The 27,828-nt window shown below is 32.7% G+C and overlaps 1 protein-coding gene across 7 annotated transcripts; it reads right to left on the bottom strand.

Annotated features, from left to right (window-relative positions):
- Window positions 1-217: 217 nt before the first annotated feature.
- Window positions 218-15,500, bottom strand: LOC116129856 (TMV resistance protein N-like). Of its 7 annotated transcripts, XM_031415616.1 has the most exons (8): window positions 14,946-15,500; window positions 12,608-13,696; window positions 12,209-12,481; window positions 10,999-12,093; window positions 10,067-10,897; window positions 2,902-3,044; window positions 2,651-2,707; window positions 218-528 (listed from the first exon to the last, which is right to left on the bottom strand). In XM_031415616.1, exon 2 carries the CDS (start codon window positions 13,634-13,636, stop codon window positions 12,638-12,640), a length of 999 nt encoding a protein of 332 aa, XP_031271476.1. In that variant the 5' UTR covers window positions 13,637-13,696; window positions 14,946-15,500; the 3' UTR covers window positions 218-528; window positions 2,651-2,707; window positions 2,902-3,044; window positions 10,067-10,897; window positions 10,999-12,093; window positions 12,209-12,481; window positions 12,608-12,637. The 7 variants fall into 6 exon arrangements, with proteins under 7 accessions (XP_031271476.1, XP_031271463.1, XP_031271468.1 ...); XM_031415603.1 differs by having other exon boundaries at window positions 2,651-3,044; XM_031415608.1 differs by lacking the exon at window positions 218-528 and having other exon boundaries at window positions 2,451-2,707.
- Between the last annotated feature and the right edge of the window lie 12,328 nt (window positions 15,501-27,828).

Below are 27,828 nucleotides of genomic sequence, written 5' to 3'. Positions count from 1 at the left end.
GCAACCTCAATCGTCCCTTGAGCCCATTTCCATCAAAATATACCCAAGATCTGGCCGAAATAGGTTCAATTTCGGCCAGATCTCACCAACGTCGACGTCGGCATTCCAGGCCAGATCCCATCGATTCCGGCAACAACAACCCTTCCCATCACCCCAGAATTACTCCCCTTTTCTTCCCGACCAAAACCCCCCTCACCCCACCCCCGTTAGCCTCGTAAATCGTCGGAAAAATCTCATCGTTGCCGCTGCCAGTTTTGTTCGATTTCCGATCGATTTACTCACCGGAAATCAAATCTTTCACTACCATTACATTCACCGGAAATAGCTCTTCAAAAGCCCCAACATTCCGACAGTTAATTGTTCGCCAATCATCACCGGAAATCCTAAGGTATTGGGTGAATAGGAAAAAATTAAACCCGGCCCGTTGAAGCTTCCGAGTCCCGATTAAACCGGCCGAGCCAGGCCAGGTTTTAAAACATTGATTTTGATATATTGAATGTTACAACTGCAAGGACATAAATTTGGCTCCTAAAGAACCAAGAAGAAGAAGCTCAAAAATTTGAAAGAACTATGAAAAAGAAAAAGAAGCTGCAAAATAATAGAGCCCAGAAGTTTTCCAAGAAGGATAACCATGAGAAGAAAGTGCAAATGGTAGCTATTGAAGAAGTCCAATTCACCAAACATTTTCTCACTATGTTAGTGTTCAAGCAAGTAGTTGATCTACAAAAATAAAGAACTAGTTTAAATTTAGTGGTGTCACTTGTAGGCAAGATGAGAATGCAATTTGCAGGCTAGCGATGGAAGAAGTGTTTAGTAGAACGGATGCATATGTCCAATCAATTATGCAATTTGCAAGCAAGTAATTGAAGAAGTCTTGAGTAGAGCGGATGCATATGTCCAATCAATTATGCGGCTATGCACAGTAATCTGACCTGTTGTGTTTGTCCTACAATAGATTAATATCAAGTACTAGTAGTCTCTAGTGAGATAGAGGCCTTTTCATAATTTTAGAAGGTTGATATTTTCGAAACTTTAAAAGATTGATATTGCTTTCAAGTGTGTATATTTGTTGATGATAATGGAAATCAGTTCATAGTGTTGTTGACAAAAGACATCAAAATTCTAATTTCTTAGCAACTCTAGTGTCAGCTTGTGCCTATGATTGTGTTGCAGATTAATAGGGCCTCATTGATAAGTGCTACAAGATCTCGGGCATTGGAACCCATGGTTATAGACATGAATCCATTAGAATGAAACATTTTCTCGTCCCAGTGAAATCCCCTATTATAAAAGAGTGAAAAAATACCCATGGTTATAGCCTCAAATCCATTAGCCTGAAAAATTTTCTTTTCCACGTGAAATCCTTTAGTATATGAACGAGTGAAAAAGTGTTTTCCTTATTGTGGAATAAGAAACCTTCATATTTTAATATATTTATTTAATTTATTATGGGCTATTAGAGTGGGATCCACTTTTTGGGGACTATGAGTCGAAGCAATAACAATAATATTTCTAATGGTCAGAAAATGCAATTCAGTAACACACATTCGATCTTCTCTCTTGCAATACATGAGAACGATTCCATCTGCAATGATATCTTATACAGTTCTACATTAACCTATAACAATATTTGATATTTTACCTTATAATTCAAGTTTAGATATTTTTCAATTTAACTGCTTGGTCTGGCATGCATGGCTAAAGTAGCTTAAAGCCATTAATGACAACATCGAGTTACAATGGAAGCTGTCATCAAAATTGAGAACACTGATGAACAAATAAAAGTAAAAAAAACAAATAAATTAATGCCGTCGATAGTTAGTAATTCAAAATAAACTTAAAAGTGATTATATTTCTATTTTCGAGTCAGTTCCAATACTCTTCTCTAAGCTCAAACTCTTTACGATTCAACACTATATAAACTCAGGAATTTCATGCTGCCCATGCAGGCACTTAAATTCACTTTTATTGCTGATTGAAGTTTTTTGGTACTTCACTTAGTGTGGACAATAGTGGGATCATGCTCATGCAATCTAATTTTCAAACTTTGGAAATCATATTCATGGGATGTCTTGTTCTTATTGTTAGGTGGGCCAATGAAGCATGCTTTGATAATTGATATATTTTCATTAATTTAATTAAATGGGCCCTTAAAACTGTAGTTTTCAAGATAAAGTTAACTGTTTTGTTTTGTTTTGTTTTGTAACTTAGTGCCATATGAAGTTTCTAAATCTTCAAAAGCTTTAAATTGTTTGCTGTCCAATGAGGTTATTGTTGATTGCTTACCTTTTGGAAAATTGGGCACACACTTGTTGAAGTTCACTTTGACTTGTGAATGTGATAAGACTTTATCAATGACTAATGGTCAAGGCTAAGTGATACATTTGGATCTTGTTTTTGTTTTTTGTTTTATAAGAAACATAGGACTAATTGTCAACTATATATAAGAATTGTATTTGGTCAAAAATCTAATCAAACTACAAATGAGCACAACTGTTATAAGAGATTCAGAACAACATCTTTCATTCTCTTTGTAATGGACCCACTTTTAAAAGCTCCCTAGACCGCATAATTCTTTGATGGGTTTGTCCGTGCATTATATTGAACTGTACAAACAATTTCAACCAAGCTAAAGCAAATAATTAAGTACCTTTACAAACTCTGAATATTCTTCAATATCCCCAACTTCATGTGCAACCTCATGTCTCTGTCATATAAATAGTGAAATGCTATGTTAAAACCCTTGAATCATGGTCAAATAACCAAGCTCTAATATCTAGTATGGGTCCATAGACAAGATTCTCATCTCACTTTTCATTTCTCTTTCAATCTTTCTACCAAATTTGCATTTGGCTGACATGTTATTTCTACCAAAAAGAAAAATAAAAGGTAAAGAAACACCTATTTGATCTTTGTCTGGTCCATGAGAACCTTCTCTTGCACTCAATTGGAAAGTTTCACAATCATATGTGCTCAATCACTGGATCACCTCCCAAATAGTAATGGCGCGATCTAAGGGTTGAGGGAAGGGGGTAGCATTGCACCTGATACAGTAGCAACCCCAAGAAAAAACAAAAATTTCACAATCATCAGCACTAATCCAATTAAATTTGAAATGCAATGCAAGGACAGTTGAATATTCTGCAATGAAAAGTTTGTTAAGTACATTCACTAGTCCATCTTATCAAGAAAGTGATGGTTGACAATAATGCAAAACCATGAGCATAGTGCAGAAGAGTGTGCCCGCAGAACAATAAAGCTACAACTTCCATAACTTTTGGTAACTTAAAAAAATAATCAATCTTTAAGTTGAAATTGTTACCTAGCATTCTGGATTGAAAATGACATCTATAATCAAGAAAACAGTATAAATATCATCATAATCTAACAAGGCCATCACATTTTCTGAAAGAAAAAAAAGAACAAAAAAATACACTTCTAAACAATGGTGGATATATTCTCCAAGAAACTGACATGCACAGATGCGAACAACAGGTCAGTTAACCATCCATTTTCTATTCTTTTCTTTTTCATTCAAAAGAATAAAAAAGAGTTTGATCATTACAATGAAAATTTCATCAAGTTCTAAGACATCAACCTGAAGTAAACGTATATTTGCCTAGGCTAAAGCATGTTGTATTTACATGTATCTGGAATCATGAATTTGATCATTGATTGTCCTAGTTTTGTTCTTCAATTACTTAAATTTGACAGTTTGATTTGACTGAGTTCAATTTATTGATTATATTTATATCAATACCTCATTCATTTTTTTACTTTTTATTTTCTTAGAAACATGTATATAACGTACATATCAATTCGATTCACTTGGGACTATTACTAACTTCTACTCATTGAGTATTGCAGAAAAGATTGTAAAAGTATTTTTTTTTTCTATATTGTCATTTTTTTTTTCCATATAGAATATCCATTTAAGAGATCCTTAACTAATATTAGCTTGAAAATGTTTAAACTTAAAATGTGACCCGTCCTCATTTTAAACCCTGGCTACCATCTACAGGTTAGCAATTCCAACTGAAAAGTCGGAGCAATTTGGCAAGATTCCTGAGGGGCATCACTCATTAAACTTTAATGCCCTGGACTTGAAAGGGCACCCATGGCCTTTTTGTCTCTCCACCCGGAGAAAGGGTCCATACTCAAAACCTGTTCTTAAGGAAAAAGGTTGGCTTGCGTTTGTCAAAGACAAGAGTCTAAAGGAAGGTAATATAATAACTTTCTCAAAGGAAACAAATGAGGCCAATGGGGTGACATTCAGAATCAAAGCACAGAAAACAACATGGCTATTCGGTGAAAATATTACAACGGATGTGTAATACCCCCATGCTCTATCACCAACATGCTGTCTAGAAGTTCCTCAATATTATATGAGTTCTAGAGGAAGTTAGGTTTATGTTGTTGTGGTTATATATATATATATATATATATCTATATATATTATATTATATTTTATATGTATTCTGCAACAGTTGAGTTTGGTTGCTTATTTTGGTTTGAAGTAATAAAGGGTGCAGAGTAGTCTGTGTTTAGTACTTCTTCGCTTGTAAAACGAAATTGTTTACCAGGAAAAGTGGTTGTATTAAGTTTGATCTCGTTTTGTATATTGAGTGTGGTGTTTCATATATATTCACATATGCTTTCCCCTCCGAGTGACTGGAACTTGACTAAAGTGCAGGCCTACATCTAATTAAAATATTATATGAACACAATTATAAAACGGGCTTTGCAGAATTTGCCTGTCACCCAATAGATTACATTTTCTCTTGTATGATCCTACACGACTACACCAAACCTCTGTCTAATTGAAACAAGCCAATCCTCCTCAATATCAGCACTTCCTTCTAGCTCTTTTGTTAAAGGTTAGCAAACTCTTGCTGTGCCACTTAACAATTTGTTTATGAATAGAGAAACTAAGATAAAATGATTATTAAAAAAAAAAAAAAAAATGGCTGTCATATAGAAAAGTTCTTCACAAGGAACACAGTGTGAAAGTATAAAAGAAAGGGCCTGAAGAATGTGAAATCCAAATGTAAAGCAAACTGGAGCATGAGAAAAGCTTGCAGGGCAATATAATTAGGACTGCCAAAAAAAAAAAAAAAAACCAAAAGCCGAACCGGAAAACCGGTTTTCCAGATTAACTGGTTTGGTTTCGGTTTTCAAAAATTATTAAACCGAATTTCCGGTTCAGTTAACGGTTTAAGGGTAATATCAAACCAGTTAACCGAAACCGGTTTTTAAAAAAATAAAAATATAAAAATATCCCTCACTTTTTCCCCCGGTTTTTCTTGGTATTGGGTATGCAGAACTGCAGACTGCAGTCTGCTTCTCTGCGCATTATGTATTATCAAGTTGATAAACCAAAGTGAATAAATAATTATTTATTAGATAACCCTGATGCTTTATATTGAACTGTACAAACAATTTTAACCAAGCTAAGGCTAGAGAATAGACTAGCAAATAATTACAGGTTTAAGTGCCTTTACAAACTCTGAATAATCTTCAATATTCCCATCTTCATGTGCAACTCATGTCTTTGTTCAAAATTAGTGAAATGCTATGTAAAAACCCTTGAATCATGATGGTAGAGATAGAAAGGATCCATCGAAAAGATTCAGTCACTCGATTTTCTCTTTCAATTTTTCCATCGAAGCTGCAGTTGGCTGATATGCTATCGTACCAAAAAGAAAGTTAGAGAAAGACCTCTTTGATCTTAATTTGTCTAGTACTTAGACAACTGTTGGGGGCAACCTTACCCCTCCACAGCTCAATCCCGGATCACCTCCAAAAAGATAATGGGGGTGATCGGAGGTTGGAGATTGGGGGTAATCATTGCCCCTAATACTGTAATAACCCCAAGAAGAAACAAAACTTTCACTATCAAATGTGCTAATCCAATTAAATTTGAGCAAATGCATGCAAGGACAGTTAAATATTCTGCAATGAAAAGTTTGTCAATTATATGCACTAGCACATCTTATCAAGAAAGCAAACAATCAGCAGAGTGGAGAAGAGTGCGCCGTCAGAATAATAAAGCTACAGCTTCCATAGCTTTTGGTGATTTAACAAAACAATCAATCTTTTAAGTTGAAACTACGTAGTTTTCTGACCATGACAATGACATCCCTGATACATTCTCTAGATCAAACCTGTATAAATATAACCTAACAATTGCTATCGCATTGCTGAAAGAAAAGACAGATAAAAAATTACACTTGTAAAATGGTGCATATACTCTCCAAGCCATGACAAACACAGATGTAAGATACAGGTCAGTTAACCAGCCATTTTCTAAGCTTTCCTTTTTTCATTAAAAAGGATTAAAAAATATTTTGATACAACGAAAATTTCATCAAGGTTCTAAAGATATCAATCTCCATTGATATATATTTTTCTAAACTTAAGGATGCCGTATTTCTGTATATCTAGATTCATGAGTTTAATGTTTGGATATTTTAATTTTGTTCTACAATTACTTTATTTGATAGTTTGATTCGAGTTGATGTAAAATTAGAATTTTAATTATGTTTAATTTTTGAAATATGAGGCTAGAGTTCTCGATTGTTACCTGAAGCATTTTATTTTATTTTTTATTTTTCGAGAAACATATGTATAACATACATATCAGTTCTGTGTACTTGGAATTATTACTAACTTCTACCCACCAAGTATTGTAGAGAAGATTGTAATAATATGTTTTTATATTTTCATTTTCTTTCACTCTTGTTTTCTCATATAGAAATAAACATTTAAGAGATCCTCAACTAATTTTAAGCCCTGGCAAGTGCATACTGGTTAGTAATTCCAACTGAAAGTGTAGGGCACTTCGTTCTGAATCCTGGGGGAATCACTCAACAAATTTTGAGGCCCTAGACTATAAAGGGCATTCATGGCCTTTTCGTCTCTCAACCCGAACAGAGGGTCCACACTTAAAACCGGTTCTTAATGCAAAAGGCTGGTGTGCATATGTCTGCACCAAGTATCTAAAGAAAGGTGATATAATAACTTTCTCAAAGGAAACAAATGAGGCTGATGTGACGATATTCAAAATCCAAGCATACAAAAGGATGCGACTATTTGGTAAAGATACGATAAATAAAGTGTAATATCCTAGATGTCGACCAGCAACATGCCGCCAAATGCTTTTCAATAACATGACTTCTAGAATTAAAGTTATGCTCAGGTGGCCTTTTATTTTTATGTGTTCTGCAATAGTTGAGTTTGTGTTCCTTTATTTGGCTTCATATCAGAAGGCTGTAGAGTTAAAGTCTGGTTGTTGTATTTCTCTGCTTGTAAAATATAAGTGTTTAACAGGACAAGTGATTGTATTTAAGTTAGATCTAATTTTGTATAATTGAGCGTGATGTTCATATATATATTGGCTTTCTCCTATCTGAGTGACTGGAACTTAACTAAAATGCAGACCTACATTTGGTCAAGACTACAAATCTATTTAAATACTATATTAACAATAGTTTTAAGAACTGACTTGGCAAATTAGCCAACCAACTACAGTGTCACTGAAACACCTACCTAAGCTACTTTTATTATCATAAAATAACTAAAATTACACAATAGATTACCATTTTCTCTTGTATGATCCTACTCCTATACCTCTGTCTAAATTTGACCAGCCCAATCCTCCTCAAACGCCTTCCTTCTTAGTCTTTTTGTTAATGATTTGCAAATTCTTCTGATGTCAGCAAGAAACTTGTTTATGAATAGAGAAACTAAGATAAAAATAAATAAATAAAAACAATGCTGTTATAGAGATACAAAAGCTCTTCACAAGGAACAAAATATATGAGTAAAGGCAAGGGCTTGAAGAATGTGAAGCCCAAAGATAAAGTAAACTGGACTATAAGAAAAGGGTTACAAGCTATTGATACAAGATTTAGACAATAAAAGAATCATGAAATAAGAGATGACAGGAACATATAGCTACTCTGTTTGATGGTGAAGTGGTGTTACAAATCCAAGTATGGAGTGGGTTCTTGATTTAATGGTCACTCATAACTACATCCTACAAGTGAACTCTTCACTTTGTAGAAGGAAACTTTGGCATTGCACAGGCAAGATGGATAACTCGTATTAATTGTATATAAACTATGTTAGGAGAATATTGTCATCAAAGATAAAACAAAACTAATCTAGGTTTCAGTGGTGATTTAGAGGAATTCTTTCTGTTCTTTTTTTTTATATAACTATCTTAGGAGAATATAATCATCAAAGATAAAACTAAACTAATCTAGGTTTCAATGGTGATTTAAAGAAAGATAAAACTAAACTAATCTAGGTTTCAATGGTGATTTAGAGGAATTCTTTCTTTTTTTTTTTTTTTTACATTCTTCTGTGTGAGATACAAGAGAATTCAACACAAGTTTCTCATATTGTAGTCTTCATACAGAAAAAGTGAGAGTAAAAGAGACTTTGAAGAAATATCTAATTGCTTTTAAATGACAAATTTCATGTTCAGCTAAGCTATGGTCCATGTTAATGCCAGAATAGAAAGAATAAAAGTGTGAAGGTGGATGGATTAGAATCAGTGGGTTACCACTGAACCTATGAAAAAAGGGCACTTTGAAGAAGCTATAAGATAGTTGTGGTGTATGAATTGAAATCCATCACATGACTATAGAAACTGGCTAACCTGCAGGAAGCAAGGCTGTATGCTAGAAATACACAACATGGATTTATTTAAGCGACTATATCATGAAAAGAGGGGAAGAAGCAATGTATTAGGGTTACTACAATTTTCAAACAGGTTGGAGAAGATTGGGTGGCATACAGAGGTTTACATGGCAATATAGGAATTGCGTAGAAACTTAGGACCAATAATACAGTGAGGGAGATTAAAATGCAAAGAAAAGGAATACACGCCATGGGCAGGAGGGAGACAGTAGCATCTATTGCTCTATACCAAATTTTATTCAATATTCAGACAGGTTTAAAGGAGTCTGGTTATCTGCACCTACCAAGATTAGACGAGACGAGGATGGCCATCAAATTATTATGCAATAAAAAATAAGATAAGTCTTACTGCCCAACCCTTTCATAACTAGCTAAAAAGAAAAGTTATTATGATTCAAGTTCTAATCTTTTAGTATTTAAATTTGCCAATATTTTTTAAGGGATATTATTACAGCCCTTCAAGATACAAAATGCTTCAGAAATTATTAGAAACTCATTTAAATTTTTCAAAAATTTAAAGATACCTTATGCACCCATAATAACTACCCTATAGATACCTTTTAAAGACAAATTCATGTCCATATTGAATTCAATACCAATCATTTAGTCTTGGTCAGAAATACAAAATAGTTGGGCCAACATCTAGAATATATATACATTGTATAATCCGCAGCTAACCACGAGGCTAAACTAAAATAGTAGTACCTCTTTTTCTTAAAAATAACTTGACACCGCTGTAAGGCTGGTGGTGACAGGCGAGGACCCTGAACACTGAATTTTCACAAACAATTTCAAGATATGTAGTGTACTTGGAGAATATTAGAATGAATGTTCATAACTGTCCATTGACTTATGTATAGTATGAACAATCATGTTATCTTTTCACGAAGAGTCACAAATGTATATAACTTCATTAACCACAAGGAAGAATGCAGTTGTTTGTCCTTTTCTAAGAGATAACCTTTTCATGCTAAAGCGAGAGTGGTTTATCACACATTTTGTGCCTTGCATGTAACCATGCAATTATTTAATCATATGCTAACATTTCTTTCTTTCTTTTACCATCCTCAACACAATTTAGTATGATTAAAAACTTTTGAAGTTAATGCATATGCAATTTTTGACACATAACAATCACATTCTTTTTTATACCTTACTGCATAGATCTAATTATGATTCTTTTTTAAGTAAACGGCTTGTTTACTCTTTTTGTAATTTTTAAATCAATGATACTGACATGTTTCCTCTCAAAAATAAAAACATTCCTTCCATCCTACCGTTCCTATACCATAAAAGCATGTAAAGCTGTCAATAAAATACAAAAAGTAACAATAACAGAAAGTGTTGAGTTTCAACATACCTGGAAAACTGAGACTTTTGATTTGCAGAATAGGCTGAAGGAGAAGCTGAGAGAACTTTTAAGAAAGATGTTGTAGCAGCTTGCACTTCCTCAACGTTTAAAAGTATAGCCACAATTTGTTTGTCTATATATATTTGTTCTTCTGAGCATTCTAAAAATTTGGGCTTCCAACACCAAAATACACTTTGCCCTTTCAAGAGAATTTAAGTTCTTTATCTTGTGGTAAGGGGTTCCTCATCATAATAGCCATTTCCACTAGGTTTTGCCCTACCATGGTCACCTAGACTTCGCTTAGTTGTAGTTCAATCCTACAAAATACTCATTCAAATCCTCAAAAGCAGAGCTACTATATTGGTTCAGTGTTTGGCATAACTCTTTCAATTCTTGTTCATATATTGGACAGACCCCACACCTCTTCACCTCCAATCCAGCCCCCCAATGAGATGAAAATAAAAACTCAATGTGTTTATATTCATTATGCCACTCTAAATCAAAGTATTCATGACAAGACAAATAGAGTAACCACAGATGGCCCGACACAGCCTCGCCGAACTTATCTTCGAAATAAATAAAATGAGATGTAGAAGAAGGTTTTTCATCAGCTTTCAAATGGAAGAAAAGATTATGTCTGCCAAAAGCATCGCTAAGGGCAGGTTGATGCTTATGAACAACAAAAACAGAGCACACAACATATCCCACCAGTTTTCTAGGATACCCATGTGAAGGCCTTGTTATTCTAATCGAAGAATCCTCACTCTTATGCTTAACCCATTCAGGAACTTCATTTCCAGGAACAACAATGCTAAACTCCATTCTTGGATTTGACATTGCCTACAAAAAAAAAAAATAAATAAAAAAATAAAAAGGTCATATTGTCGAATAATGTATAATGTGTGTGTGAGAGAGACAGAGAGAGTGAGAGAGAGAGCAACCTTAAGGTATCGGTTCAACATTAACAATCCCATGCTGCAGCAATCAGATAGTTTTAAACAATTCATGCAAGAAATCACCGCAAACTCCGAATTGCGAAATTCTAATCCATTTGATAATGTTTCAAGTGAAGGACAAGCATCAAGTCTAATCGTATTAATATTGGGTGGAAGTTCCGGCAGAGATTGAAGTCTCTTGCTACCCTCCAACTTAAGACATTGAAGCTTAGAAAGACGGTTGATACTTGTTGGTAGAAAAACAAAATTGTTTTTACTTAGATTTAACTCCTCTACTGAAAACAATATCTAATGAAAACAATTTGCCAAAATCATTGGGGATTGAACCTTCCCCAAATTACAGTCACTAAGATCCAATTTTGTTAAAGAGCACAAAACCCAAGAAAGAAGGCAACATCAAAGTCATGGTATGTTTATAACTTCTTGGCATCAACTTGGAGGATAAACGCAAATGCCAAGATTTAGGTGCTGATCCTTTGCATCCACGAAAAGATAAGCTCTAAGATTTTATTAAAAAAAATAGATGACACTGGTTGCGTTATAGCAGTTCCACTCACATCAAGCTCTTCCAAACTTTCTACTTGTCCCAAATTCTCTGGCAAAGTTTCAAGTTTAGAACAACCAGAGAGATTGAGAGATCTAAGAGTTTTTAAATAATTTAGATCACTTGGAAGACTCTCAAGCTGACTGCAATCTTTCAAATTCAGCAAAACAAGACCAGTCAAACGTTTAACTGAGGACGACAGTTCTTTAATCACAGTTCCATCTAAAAACAGCTCTGACAGACATTCCATACTTCCAACATTCTGTGGAAACTCTTTTAATTTTGAGCAACCAGAAAGTATTTAGTTTTCTAAGAGATGCAATATTAATTTTACTTGAAAGAGTGGTAAGACTTTTGCAATCCTTCAGATTCAACAGAATAAGCTTTTTGTGGACTACCACAAATGGGTGAATCTCTCGCAACTTTATGCATCCTTCAAGAATTAGATACTCTAGATTTGGGACCCCTGTGAAATCTGGTGTCTTGTTCAACTTCTGGGAGAGACTTAGATTGATGGATTTTAACTGGTGTAAAGGCTATGAAAATCAAACAAAAAAGAAAAAAAAAATCCTACAATTAATTTACCACATTACTCAAGGGATGTGTGCATAATGTTATCAGTAAACTATAAATTTGAAATAGAAATCTTACCTTCATTCCCTGCCTTAGTTGTTCAATGCTGCTAGAACGCATTTTAAGTTCAACAATTCTATCCATTTGCAAATTTGACGGCAAGGATTTTAAAGGATATCCATGCCATTCGAGTAACCGTAACTCATTAGAAAGATACTTGAGACCTTCGGGAAGTTGAACATTGCTGACTTTTAGCAATCTTTGATTGATCAACTTTGAAAATGCTTTAGCACTCAAATGCAACTCTTCTTTAGGATAGTCCAATTTTATGCCTTCAACAACGTCACTTCCCTCAAAAAAATAGAACCAAACAATTATTTAATAACTTTAATATAAGGAGTTGAAGAATTGTGTAGAGGTTTAAATGGTTAAAAGAGATTATGAACTAAAATTGCACTTTCCTACAGAATAACTTACCATGTTTTTGGTCAATACATAATAGATATCTCATTCCTCCCAGAATCTGCTCCGCTTTCCAGGCTTCTCAATCGATTGTCTCTTAACAATTTGTTTACCCATTTCTTGTAATAGATCATGCACCCACAATTTTTTGTTGTCTAAAATAGGTAGTAGACATTTATCAACAAGATCACGTATTCCACTACTTGGGTAAAAACCACAGCCATCCAAAATTTGTGTAACATAATCTATATGTTCCCCATTAAAGAAACATGCAATATCAAGAAATATTTTCTTTTCTGTTTCTTTCAACCCATCAAAACTTATTTGAAGTACATCTAGAACTTCTTTTTCAAAATCTTTAGTTAATCTTTCTAGTGCATATTTCCATTCATCTATAGTTCTAGCAAACAAAGGAGAACCCAAAACTTGGAGAGCTAATGGAAGACCACCAGCATATTTCACAATACGCTTGGAAACTTCCACATAGTCTTTCGGAGGACGACAACTCTTAAAGGCCTTCAAACAAAAGAGTTTAAGTGCATCATCATCATTTAGTTCCTCAACTTTGTATAACTCATCCGCTCCATGTGTCAACAACAAATGTTTGTCTCTTGTTGTTATTATGATCCTACTGCCCGAACCAAACCAATGATGTTTTCCAGCTAATGTGTTCAGTTGATTTACATTATCAACATCATCGATGATGACAAGAACCTTCCTATGTTGTAGCCTACTTCTTATTACACTTATTCCATCATATAGATCATTTATGTTATAATAAGTTTCCATTAGAATTTGGGAAAGAAGTTGCTTTTGTAAAGAAGCCAAACCACTTTTTTCAGAAATTTCTCTAACATTCGCAAGAAAACTATGACCTTCAAATTCATAAGAAAGCAACTCATAAACAACTATTGCAATCGTTGTCTTGCCCACCCCTCCCATTCCAAAGATTCTTATCATGCAAACATCATCAGGCGTACGCCTTATAAGCTTCATCAGGTTCTCCAGGCGAGAATTTATTCCTACAATGTCCTCAAGCATCATAGACCGTAAAGTATTCTCAATATGTTCTTGACAATATCCTGAATAAATTCCGACTCATGCCTACAGATTGAAAAAGAAGAAAAATCTAGTATTAAAATGACAGAAAACAATGGGGATAGAAACAAATTAATAACAAATCATATATGTTGAATCCAGTAATTAGACACAGAATTTTTGATATGGCGTCAATGCGAGTAGTTAAGTCAAGAATTAATTCTCAACTCCAAACACTTCGTAATAGTAACTGAATCCTTCAAGCTATCAGTTGCATTTTGCATTTATATGATGCTAGAACACCCGTGTTCCCTCAGTTGATTACATTTTATATGAGCCTTTTGGTGCTTCAAATAGTAATCATCAGTTCAAATTTAATACAGCATTGAAGAAAAAGGAATTAATAGTTTTGTTATCTATTTAAATTCTAACAGCTCTGTTTATGGGTCATACCACATTATTAGACCGAAAACTTTACTAGAATGCTTTTCAATAAACATCACATATATGAACTAACATTCAATCTCAATTATATAATCTTATAAGCATTAAATAAAAATTAGCTAATGCACTTTATTACAATGTATCATTATGATTTTGCTCCAAAAACCATTACAATTCTTTCAAATAAAATTCCCATATCTATTACTGTTAGGGAAGTCTTAATAACCATGGTAGGAACCCCACAAAAAGTTCTCTAGCAGCTAAAAACTAATATGATAGCATTTACCAGTCCAAATTTAGTATGTTACCAAAATGGTATCATGCTTAATTTATATTTCATCACATTTTCAACACTCACCCACTATTTTGACAATAAATTATATTGAAATGAGATAACAATAATAATATGCATTGTATATTTGTTTAGGAGTGAGGTTATTTGCACCCAATAAAGTGGTCTATACCCATCTTCTACGAATATACATCATATGAATATTGAATAATGCTAAACATACTAACACTATTTGCAAACTCTTCCACACTGATACAAAGTGAATGAACGAGGGTATATAAAACTTTTGAAAAGTTAGATTTCACTTGCAATTCCAACCCAAAATAACTCATTAACGCAATGAAAAATATTATAATAACTTTTGTTGCAAATAATAAAAGCAATCAATCTTGAAAATTTTATAGCGTGGTTTAATTTGTCACTTTCTCTGTCTTCTTATATGGTTGTCTTAGACTATGAGACTGATTAAAGAACGAGGGAAAAAAAAAAAAAAAACTGTTCCTCAACCACCTTACCCCGTGTCTAAATCAGCTTAAAAGGATAAAATTACATATCTGTCCTTCAAAGAAAAACACGTACCTATCCTTCAAATGCCATCCAGACAAACTGGCTACCTTTATCAGAGCACTTCTCCACTTTTGCACCTTCTCCTCATCGTCTCTAAAATCTTCTTCATGTTTATCAAAAGCTTTCTTGAAATCTCCCGTTTGTCTCCGTACATCTGATGGATTTATGTCGTAAAAAACTGGCACAACTGCGCGATGCTTATCCACGTCTAAGCAATCAACAATCTTTACAAGTTCATCCAAACACCAAGTCGATGAGGCGTAATTTCTTGAAAAAATTATGATCTAAATCATGGAATCTTCAATTGCTTTCAGTGGCTCAGACGAAATTTCCTTCCCTCTCTCAATACTTTCATGATCCCTAAATATTCTAAGGCCCTTTTGATCCAGCGCGGCGCGCAGATGGTCGGTGAAATTCTTCCGAGTCTCTTCACCTCTGAAACTCAAGAACACATCGTATTTCCATAATGATTAAATATGGCCATCGTGAAGCAGCTGGATCTTGATTGTTACATAAATGCTTCAGGGAGCGGGATTTAGCAATCGTGATGGGACGGCAGCAGCTTAAGAGTTGGTATATAGAGGAAGAGACTTTTCAGTACACGTGTACACGTTCATGCCGTTGGATGATGATAAGACTTTTAGGCTTGTTTGTTTCACCTTTTTTTCCGATCTTACTCCTATCATAAACAAAATGCATTTTCGTATTCTCAAAATCCAACCCACTATATTAATTATTTTTAAACCCTCGTAGGTTTATTAATTTAACTAAACATCTTAATAAAAAATATTTATAAATTAATAAAAACACCCCCATCTACCTATATTTGTTAGATTTTAACCACTACTATCAAAAGTTAGCCAGAATTTGGCGTAATGACGCACTACTAGTTGAATCTGATTAATAGTGTATCGATTTGACATTTTCTGACCAAATCTACTGTAGATCAGGCCAAAAAAGCCAAATCTACGGTCAAAAATCTAATCGTTGACGGCCAGATCTTTGGCCACATCTGGTCGTTGACAGCCAAATCGGGCCGTAACTCTAGCCTTTTCTGGCCGACCAACCAAATCTAGTCGATCATGCACGATTACGCCAGATTTCGGCCACCTTCCGACGGTGATGGCTAGAATCTAGCAAATATAAGTAGGTGGGGATGTTTTTATCAATTTACAAATTTTTTATTAATTGAGGGTGTTTAACTAAATTAACAAACCTAAGGGGTATTTTTATAATTTTTAAATCTTACCTCATAAAAACAACACAACTCTACTTTTTTAAAAATATTGCTCCAAATAATAAAAACAAATACAGCTTAGGTGTGAGTCTCAATTTTTAAAGTGGACCTGAGGAATCTAATTCTAAAGTCGAAACATCTTAGGTTTTGTGAGACAACTTCAACGCCCGTCTATTAATGGCGTGTACTTTTAAGAATTTTGTCGAGGCGGCAATAAAAGCCCTAAAATAGCATCTCAATAAGCATTTATAGAACAAAGGTCTAAGAGAGCCTAAATATTTGTTGGAGATTGAAATTGCAAAATCTCCGGCTAGTATTTCTCTCAATCAACGCAAGTACGTCTTAGAGCTCATATTAGACTTTGGCTTATCAGCCTATAAACCTAGTGCTATTCCTGTTGAACAAAATTCCAAGCTGACTTTTCAAGAATACGATAATGAAGTATCATATTCAAAGGTTGATCCAACTCTTAAAGACCCTTCACATTACCAAAGGCTCATGGGTCGTCTAATTTATCTTACGATGACATGGTCAAATATTAGCTATGCAATTCACATGCTCAGCCATTTATGCATCAACCAAAACAATCTCACATGGATGCAACATTAAAGGTTCTAAAGTACTTGAAAGGATGCCCTAGGGTAAGACTTCTCCAACCTCTGAGATAGGAATCTTGATTTAATAGCTTATTGTGATTCAGATTGGGCACATGCTCTATGACAAGAAAATCACTCGCCGAGTTTTGCATCAAGCTTGGAGGATTGCTCTTCTCTTGGAAAACAAAAAAGCAGTTGACACTTTCTCTTTCATTAGCAAAAGCATAGTATAAAGCCACGCATGGCCAAAACCACATGTGAAATCACATGGACCTTGGACTTCTAAGGGCTCTGGAAGTTAAAATAAAAGAGCCAATCAACCTATACTATGACAATAAAACTGCAAATGATATTGTAGCAAATCCAGTTTTCCCTAAAAGAACTAAGAACATAGAGATCAATTGTCACTTGGAGAAAAAGTTCGAGAGGGTATAATCAAAGCCATGCACATTTGTACTATAGAACAGCCCACAGACATTTTTACAAAACAATTATGTGGTAGACAACATTTATAACTTGTGAGCAAACTTGTAGTTTACGACATATACAAACCATAAGCTTGAGGGGAAGTGATGAAGACATTTTAGTATGTTGATGTTCACTTTGAATAACAAATATTACATTCCTAATTTAGTGTGATTACGGGCTTTAAGCACTGATTGTATTTCCTTGATTAACTCTTCCAACCCTATATAAATTAAGCACTAAACAGACACAAAATATACAATAGAAAAATACAGAAAACCGTTATGGTCATTGTCTTCTTTTTGGCATACTCAGGCAGCATAGTGTGCCTCTCTTGCCTTCATCTTCAAACTCTGACAACAATGTACATACTTTCATCAGGACTCTAATGGAACCTTGTCAAAATTTGCATTCTTTTGAAATGACATCCTAATACATAGCCAATGCAATGATCCATGATTGATGAGAATAATTCTAATATAATCCTAAATTTAAGTACAAAATCCTCTATAGTTACCATCTCATTTTTGCAGACTTTCCTTCACATAATTTAATAAGTATAATTGTAAAAGTATATTTCTTCTCTTCAAGGCTTTTAACCTATTAATAGATATCCATTTAACAAGGATCAATCAAAAACTAAATTCGGTACAAATAAAGGGGGATCAAACATAAATTTTAATTCAGTTCAAATAAAGTGGGATCACACTGCAAAATCGAAAAATCCAATGTATCTTGGTCAAAGAATTTGGAACCAAACCTCAAATAGGGGTATGTGTTTCATGCTTTTTCCCATGGTTTGGACGGAACACAAGTTTGAGCAGCTTGTTTGAAGTAGAGGAATGACAAGATGTGATGTAATATGTGTTCTCGCAAATGAGATATCATATCCACACTGTCAATAATCAGTACTCTCTTTCTTATTAGTCAAATTTACCTAAAACAATAAATCATATTTATATTTTGAACCAATTATTTGAAACAGTATAGAGTAATATTAAATCAAGACAGAAAACACTCACAAACCACAAACAGTAAAGAGAAAGAAAATAAGCGATTTACCCTGATTCACCCAATTAACAGGTTACCTTCAACAGAATCAATATTATTACAATATTGTCTCACCTCTCTCATTACAATGAGAGTGCATTTGGTTCAGAGAATGCTTGATTACTGGGAATATTATATTAATGGAAAGTTAGATTACCTTGAAGATTATTGGAAATCTTTAGGAAGATGTATTTGGTTAGTTAGAATAAATTGATGGATATGTTATATTAATATGTTTGGTTGAGAGGAATAAATTGGTAGGTATGTTATTTAAATTACTAAATTGCCCTCTTTTAAATATTAATATAATATTATTTTTATTATTAAATTTTGAATAATTTCTATTAACCCCCAATATTTCAGATTTAGCCAAAACACCCCAGCTTATATAAAACTTTAATTAATAACAAAATCTCCCCAACCACCCCAAGCCACCGCCATCCGCCGCCGAAAGTCGCTGGAAATCATCGGGAGTGCCCGAGAGTCGCCGGGAGGCTATGATATGGTCGTTAGTTCGGGCCATTTTCAGCCAGATCTACTCCATTTTGGCTGTTTTCGACCATCAATATGACTAGAAACGGCCATATCGAAGCCTCCTGACAACTTTCGACCGCAACCGGCGATGGTTGACTAGCTGTTGGTGGTGGTGGTGGCTAGATGGCGGTGGTGGTCTGCAATTTGTTTTAAATATAAGGGCATTATTGTCCAAAAACTTAATTAAACAAGGGTAAAATTGTAATGGTGGATTAATGTAAATTGATTTTAAAACAAGGGCATTGTTGTCCAACAATTTTATTAATAAGGGATAAAACTGTAACAAAAATAAGATAACCAAGTAATCTTACAATACCTAAGAAAATGGAGGTTATCAGATTAATTACCTCCAATATTACCAATAGTAACGACTATTGGTATTAAAAGATTACCGAAATCTTATATTACTTGATTACCATGTTTATTACTTGACAACCAAACATGGTAATCAAGTAATATAAGATGACATTATCTCAGTAATCTCATAACCCCCTACCAAATGCCCCCCAAAAGTAATTTGCTATCACTGTCATACAAAAGAAAAGCATGTTTATATACTAGGTTTAAAAGATAAACATAATATTACACGGATTCATATTCTCAACTCAAACCCAATAGTGAATTAATAACTTAAATAAATCATTCGATCTAACAAAAATTTTTGAACCCTAAAATTAAATATGATTCCTTCAAAATCAATAACTTAGAGCTCGCCCCTTGAGATTCCCCGTCGCACCAGCTGAAAAAAGAGAGATCCAATTTTTGCAGTTCAAAACAAAGAGAGAACCGACATTTATCTTTTCCTTTACCAACAAAAAATGAAGCAACCAAAGATTATACCATCAACCATCGCTGGTAAAAGGTGTACGCCAACATCACCTCCGGCCCTATATGGTTCAGATTGTACAGTAATTTGGTTGGATAATGGGATTTTCAAAAAAATTTACCAAACAGTTCATTGGTGTAGTTCAAGAATTAACTATTAAGGGTGCATTTGGTTCAGAAAATGTTATATTATTGAGAAATGTTGTATTACTAGAAAGATAGATTACTAGGAAATCTTTAGAGAAATGTGTTTGGTGGGTTGGAATAAATTGATGGGTATGTTATAATAATATGTTTGGTTAGGAGGATAAATGAGTGGGTATATTATATAGATTACTAAATTGCCCTCATTTTTAAATAATAATATAATATTATTTTTATTATTATTTTATTCTATTATTTTTTAAATTATTTCTTTAACCCCCCTATATTTGAAATTTTACTAAAACACCCCAACCATATACAACTTTAATTTATAACAAAATCACCCCCATCACCCCAAGCCACCGCCGGCAGCCACCACCACCATCGGAAGTTGCCGTAATGAAGCACTACCAGCCGGATCTGGTTGGTCATACGCCGATAAGGCCTAATCTGGCCGTGAAACGGCGACCATTTCACGGCTAAAGATCTGGCCTTTTCAAGGCCAGATTTGTGGCGTTTCACGGCCACATCTTTGACTGTGAAACGACTAGATCTGGTCGTTTCCGGCCATGGATCACAAATCCATGGCCGAAAACGTCCTTATCGGGACACGACCGGCAAGATCCTATCGGTCTTGTGCCAATAGGACGAATTTCACTGGCAGCCAATGGTGGTGGCTAGCGGCCGACGGTGGTCTTTGATGGTTGGGGGTATTTTGTTAACTTTTAAACTTTTTTATGGCGGGTGTGTTTTAGCTAAATTCTCAAATGTAGGGGACCTGGGCAATTGTTATTTGACATATGAGGGCAAATATGTCCAAAATGATAAATTATTAAGGGTAAAATAGGGTCAAATTTAAGATTACCTCGATAATCTTATAATAACACCCCTTGGGAAGGTAATCTGATTACCCTCAATATTACCAACAGTAAACACTATTTACAATAAAAGATTACGTAATATTTTATTATTTGACAACCAAATGAGGGAATCTTAAAAATTAAACAAAGATTACAGGATTAATCTTATATCACCCTGAACTAAACGCTACCTAATTGACATCTCCCAAACGCACTCCTAGTCTCCTAGTTTCTAGAAAGTTTCAAAATTTATAAATATTTTTTATGTAAATAACAATATATTATTCAAAAATGAAACATCATCAAGTTTCCATTTAGTATTGGCATGCAGTTTAATAATTAATTCCATTGAGTACTTCAAAAAAGATTGATAGAGAGATGCGTCATCTTTATACTTAAAATTTGATAATATTAGGTTCCAATAATAATAGTTATAAAGTACGATTATACGTACAAAATTAGCATATAAATTTAGTATAGAAAATTGATGTGATAAGAATAAACTAATTTGTAAATATATTTAAGATTGAATTAGATTGGATGAATTGAACCAATTATATATTTGCACCATAAAATTTTATTATAATTCGCATGAGTGTTTTTTATAACATATTGAAACTTAGATTCTTTTCCACTGATGATCAATCCAATAGATTGATTATATTCCATATTTCAAACTTTAAATTCATTTTAATGGATTAGAATTAATATCTTTGTGGATTGGATTAGTTTTGATGCATTGAATTTATTGTACAATAACCATTCGCCCTTTCATCCTAACTTAATTAGATTATATTTTACAATAATTATAAAAAGAAAATTAAAAATGATAATTTGTAAAGATAAGTAGTATAAATTTTATGTTGATCCAATTCACTTAATAGCAAGATGTAGGAAAAACACATAAACCTCACTTTTGGTTAATTCTGTTTTGAGTAGTGGAATTTTTTACTCGATCGTTTTGCATTCAATCAAAGCATCCACTAGGACAATGATAATATGTTTAAAACAAATACAAGTAGAGGTGAGCATGGGTAAAGGATAGAACTGGAATGGCAAGTATCCACCCACCAGTTCCGGGTAGGAACCAAAACCGGCCCCATTAGGGTTCGGTTTCAATTCCGGTTCTGGAAAATTGGAACCAAGAATTCCCGGGTCCGATTCTGGTTGCTAAAGAGTTGGAACTGAAACTGGAATTGAGGTCTAGATACTCAGGTAGGAACGAGACTGAATTATTAATTTTGTAAACTATTGGGAGTGTATTTGTAAGTTTTTGAGAGTGTATTTGTCATTTTGAGATATATATATATATATATCAGTTAAATAGATAATATGAAATTATTTCACTTCCAAATTAAAATCATGAACTATAAATTATAATATCATCACATGAACTAACTTCAAGGGCATTTATGTATAATCATACAAGGTCAACTAAAAAAGTCAAATAAATAAAGAGTACTACTATACTAGTATACTTACAGAGTTGTAAGTAATGGGTATATGTGTCAATTAGTGAGAAATCCACTTGTCCTTTCTTGAAATGAAAAAAGAATAATCCCAATACATAAAGGGTGCGTTTAGATCAAGGGTATATAAGATAATAAGGGTAATCTTCGTTTATTTTACAAGATTCCGGTGTTCGGTTTGCAAGTAATAAAATATTATCGGAATCTTTTACTGCAAATAGTGTTACTGTTGATAATGTGGGGGGTAATCCGATACCTTCCCCCACCCTTGGGATTAAAACATTATCGAGGTAATCTGATTTTTATACCCATTTTGCCATCAAATGTCTACCAAATAACAATTACCCAGCCCCCTTATATTTGAGAAATTAGCTAAAACACCCTAGCTACAAAAAAATTTAAAAGTTAACAAAGTACCCCCAACCACCCAAGACCACCGCTGGCCGTGACTCACCACCACCGCCCACCGTAATGGTGCACGACTGGCGAGATTTGGTTGATCATGTGCCAATAAGACCTTTTTTGGCCATGGATCTAGAAATGGCACGACCACATCTTTGGCGGTGAAATGGTCATAGATCTAGCCGTTTTCCGACCATGGATTTGTGATCCATGGCCGGAAATGGCTTTGCCGGTCACGGTTGGCCATATACGGCCAGTCATGTGCCATTCCATCGATTGCTGGCGACGACAACGGTGCTGGCTAGCTATTGGTAATGGCTTGGAATAGGTGGGGGTGATTTTGCTATAAATTAAAGTTTTATATGACTGGAGTGTTTTAACAACATTTCAAATGTAGAAGGTTAAAAGAAATGAGTAAAAAAATTACTATTATATTAATATTTAAAACAATTTAGTAATTTATATAACATACCCGCCCATTTATCTTCCTACTCAAATATATTATTTATCAATTTATTCGAACCAACCAAACACATTTTATAAACGTTCTCAGTAATCTTTAGGTGATTTTTCTTTTCGTTAATATAATATCCCTCTATAATAAAATATTATATGATCCAAACAGTCCCAAAAGAAAATAATAAGATGAATATAACTTTTTATATAAAAAAGATGACAAAATGGACTGTTTATATAGCAAAATACAGTATTTGTTCAAATTCATTGACATTTAAAGCTAATCAGATTTTTTAGTACATTAATACGTTTGATTTAAAGGAATTCTAAGAAATTATTTCAAATTCTCATCTCATTTGTGATAATGTAGCATAATTGTAAAGCCAAAAACATATTTATTTAATTAACTGTCATCATTATTATTTTTCCTTAATAAAAAAAGAAAAAAAGGGAAGTTATAGCTAGGTTGTCAATAATATATATTAATCCTCACCCTCACCGGCATAAATTAAATAAAATGTGGAAAAAAATATTAATGCTAAAACCAAAAATATAAAAAGGAGGTATTTTGAAATACCTCTCTTTTTTATCCAACTTAGACTGCTTCTTCCTCCATCATCTTTCTCTGGCCTTTTTGTTTTCGATTTTTTGGGCTTTTTCCTTTTTTGCGGTGTCAAACACCTTGAACCCGGGTGCTTGATGCCAAACCGCATAAGGCATGAAGCCACCAAGGTAACAGGGAAGATTGGCAAGAATTATCTTATTTGGCTCCCTTTTAAACTCATCTCAAGAGATTTTGATATCAATATTACAGTATTAATTAAAGGTAATTAAGGCAAGTATCATATTATATCACTAATTCAAAAGAGAAGTTTGTTGTATTCATTATTGTTGTTTTGGTTTCTCTCATAAACTTGTTAATTAAACCAACACTCAAATTATTTATTTTTATACCATGATTTCATGATCTGAAATATTAGTTCTCTCTTATTGAGTTAAGATCATCTCTTAATGCTATCGATAATACTCGACTTATATCCTTTGATATTGTCATCTTGTTTGATCCTTCGATATTGTCATCTTGAATTAATTCCTTTTATACCAAAATTTCCTAATTTAACCCTCTAAAGTCTCAACCACTAGGAAAGATCAAAGATTGGCACTTTAGTTTAATATAAAAAATTATTTATCCCAAAATAAACAATTTTCACTGCCCACCATGAGAAATGGAAGGTTAATCAAAATTAAATAAGAATTGTATCTAATACATGTAACATTACTTATTTATTATCACATTATTCATTATTCTAATTGAATTAATTCACATTTATAATCTTTTTTTCTATTTGAAAATTTTTAGAACAAATTCAAACAAAGGAGCTTAATGTTTCGATGGTTTGCCTAGCCTACAAACATGAACCAAAAATAAAACGATGTGTAATAAGGAATTCATTTTATAACAATTTTGTTTTCATTTAAAAAAACAAAAAACAAAAAACAACAAAAACATGAATTGGCATGAATATCAATCAATAAAAAAGGGAATTAGAAAAACTTTAGAAAATAAAATTGTGAAGGAAAGTAAATTTTCAAATGAAGATTTTGTAACTATACATTTATTAAATTATAATCTCCTCGTAATAATAAAATTAGTTTGGTCTCACCATTATTACTATCAAAATGTTTTATTGTATTTGTAAAACCAAAAACATATTTATGTAGGATGTTGCATGCAAGCTGACCTGGATACTCAGGTTATAAAAAATAAAAAAACATATTTATATAATTAACTATTATAATTATTATTTTTCCTTAAAAAAATATAAGAAAAGGAAATTACAACTAACTTTTCAACAATGTATATCAATCCCCACCATCACTATTCATACATTAAAAAAAAAAAAAAAAAAAATATTAATGTTGAAACACAAAAGGTTGCAAAAAAATGTATCAATGCTCATCATCACTATTCATGAGTAAAAAAAAAATATATATATATATATATTAATGTTCAAACATAAAAAGGTTACAAAAAAAAAAAAAAGGTATTTTAGAATACCTCTATTTTTGTTAATCTTTCTCTTCTTCTTCATCTCCTCCATTTTTTTTTTTTTTTTCAATTTTCTGTTGTGTCAGCAACTTGAACCTGGGACCTCAAGCCACCCAGGCAGCAAGGTAAGTTGACATCAATTTTATTTGCCTTTACTTATTTGCAGAGTTTACCCGGGGACACCCCCTAAAACAAAAAAAAGTTGGGACACCCACCAACTCAGCAATTAGACCAACAGACCCACTCCCAAGAATTTTTGCTGTTAGTTTGGATGGAAGACTAGAGTTGACAAGCAAAATTACCACAATACCCTTGATGATTCCTCCACATTGTGTAATTACTATATGCCCATAGATAATTTATAATTTAGCTGTTGCACCCGTAAGTTTCATTTGATATATATTTTTTTTTTTTTTGAAAAACAAACAAATTATAAAAAAATAAAAGAATTTATTAAGAGTATTAGTTGTATTTCTTCTAACATTTTACTTTTTAAACAAATATATAAAATCAAAATATTTTGATTTTTTTTTAAAAGGATCGTAATGGTGATCAAATTGTTGTTGTAATCTCAAAAATTAATTGTGGCATCCATATGAGATCGTTGTTGTGAACTTATATCGCAGGTATTGGGATTTGTACTCATCTATATCAATCTAAGTTCAGTTTTTCAAATAAGTTGAATTTGTAGCTAATAGAGAATTCTTTTACACTTGAACATCTTTTATTTTAATATATACTTCATATTGTCTATTACTTCAGCTTCTCAAAATGTCGATGGTAATGATTCCAAATATATATTTTATTTTATATAAAGAAATGATATTTGCATATTCTTAAATATAAAAAGTTGTATGTAAATTACAAATGAAACAAGAGCCTTCGTTGAATTTAAAACGCAAAACATATTATTTATTGTCACATTAGAGAGAAAGCTAATGTTAATGCTAATGCTTATTTTGGTTCACAATTTATGTCATAAATTTAAGTGAAAAATAAAAAGTTAATAAATTTTGGAGAAAAAGAAAGGTATTTTAATAGAATAATACTACATGTAAAAAAAAAAAAAAAAAACTTAAAATGAATTATATACAAAGTAATGTGTAAAAAATGAATGAAATAGTGAATAGGATGAGTTTGACTTTTTATATTTATTCTTTCATTTATTTACTGAGTTTGACTTTTTATATTTACTCTTTTATTTATTTGCTGTCAATTTATATAGAATTGCGAAATAAATAAAATAAAAAAAAGGTATTTTATAATACCTCATTTTGAATCCACTAAACTCCAAATACCACACATTTAGCTTCTTTTTTTTTTTTTTTTTTTTTTTTTGCTCAAGAAGGGTGTCAATCCTCGAACCCGGGTACTTAATGCCAAATCACAAGGCGAGAACGCACAGCCCACCAAGGCAAGAAGATTGACAACAAATTCCTCATTTGGCTAATTTTATGTATTATAGCTAATTATAAGAACAATAAAAGAAAATTTCGTAATTGTGATCACAAACTATGAAAAAAAGAAGATGTTTTTATTAAACTGTTTTCTCATAACTAATGTAAAATAATTTAATTTTCTTAAAAAATAAATATTTTCTTCGAAGAAGGCATCTATAGGTTATTTATCATTTTCAATCCTCTAGAGTTTCAATTTGGTAAATCCAAAGCGTTTGTATTAAAAAAAAAAAAAAAGGAAGAGAAAAAAATTAGATAAAACTTGAAACAAAAGTCTACTGATATGTAGAATAATCTCCAAAAGTATATTTATGTCCACTTTTTATAGTGAAATAATACAAAATATTTTATAAAACTAATTACATTTTACTATTTCACTTATCATTCAACACCTCCCTAATCAGATCATTTATTCTCAATTAGTAAGTTAAATCCTAATTCATCCAAACCTACTTCTCAACCAATCTTATATCTAAAAACCTTATTATCATCAATAGTATTAGCGAAAACCGTTTCTCATAATTCGCTTAGCTTTAGTTTGCTAACAATGGCTTGTATACAAATTTTATCGCAGTTTTCTAACTACAATCCTTGATTACAAAAAAAATTATTAATAAGGGATAAAATTGTAACAAAAATAAGATAACCAAGTAATCTTACAATACCTAAGAAAATGGAGGTTATTAGATTAATTACATCTAATATTACCAACAATAACTACTATTGGTATTGAAAGATTACCAGAATCTTATATTACTTGACAACTAAATATAGTAATCAAATAATATAAGATGACATTATCTTAGTAATCTCATATAACCCCCAACTAAACGCCCCCCGAAAGTAATTTGCTATCACTCTCGTACAAGAGAAAAACATGTTTATATACTAGATTTAAAAGATAAACATAATATTATACGGATTCATATTCTTAAGCTCAAACCCAATAGTGAATTAATAACTTAAATAAATCATTCAATCTAACAAAAAATTTTACCCAATAGTGAATTAATAACTTAAATAAATCATTCAATCTAACAAAAAATTTTTAACCCTAAAATTAAATCTGATTCCCCAAAATCAATAACTTAGAGCTTGCCCCTTGAGATTCACTATCGCATCAGCTGAAAAAGAGAGATCCAATTTTTGCAGTTCAAAAGAAAGAGAGACCCGACATTTATCTTTTTTTTTTATCAACAAGAAGTGAAGTAACCAAAGATTATATAAGGGTTTCGAGATTTTACCATCAACCATCACTGGTAAAAGGTAGTACGTTAGCGTCACCTCCAGCCCTACAGGGTCCAGATTAGACAGTAATCTGGTTGGATAATGGGATTTTCAAAAAAAATT

This window comes from Pistacia vera, unplaced genomic scaffold, assembly GCF_008641045.1.
Source record: "Pistacia vera cultivar Batoury unplaced genomic scaffold, PisVer_v2 Contig106, whole genome shotgun sequence".
Classification (NCBI taxonomy): domain Eukaryota; kingdom Viridiplantae; phylum Streptophyta; class Magnoliopsida; order Sapindales; family Anacardiaceae; genus Pistacia; species Pistacia vera.
This window is presented reverse-complemented; position numbering and strand designations above follow the sequence as displayed.

What these genes read in the sequence shown, in the direction of transcription:
- LOC116129856 (XM_031415603.1), bottom strand. Translation starts at nt 13,636, where the DNA reads ATGATGCTTGAGGACATTGTAGGAATAAATTCTCGCCTGGAGAACCTG.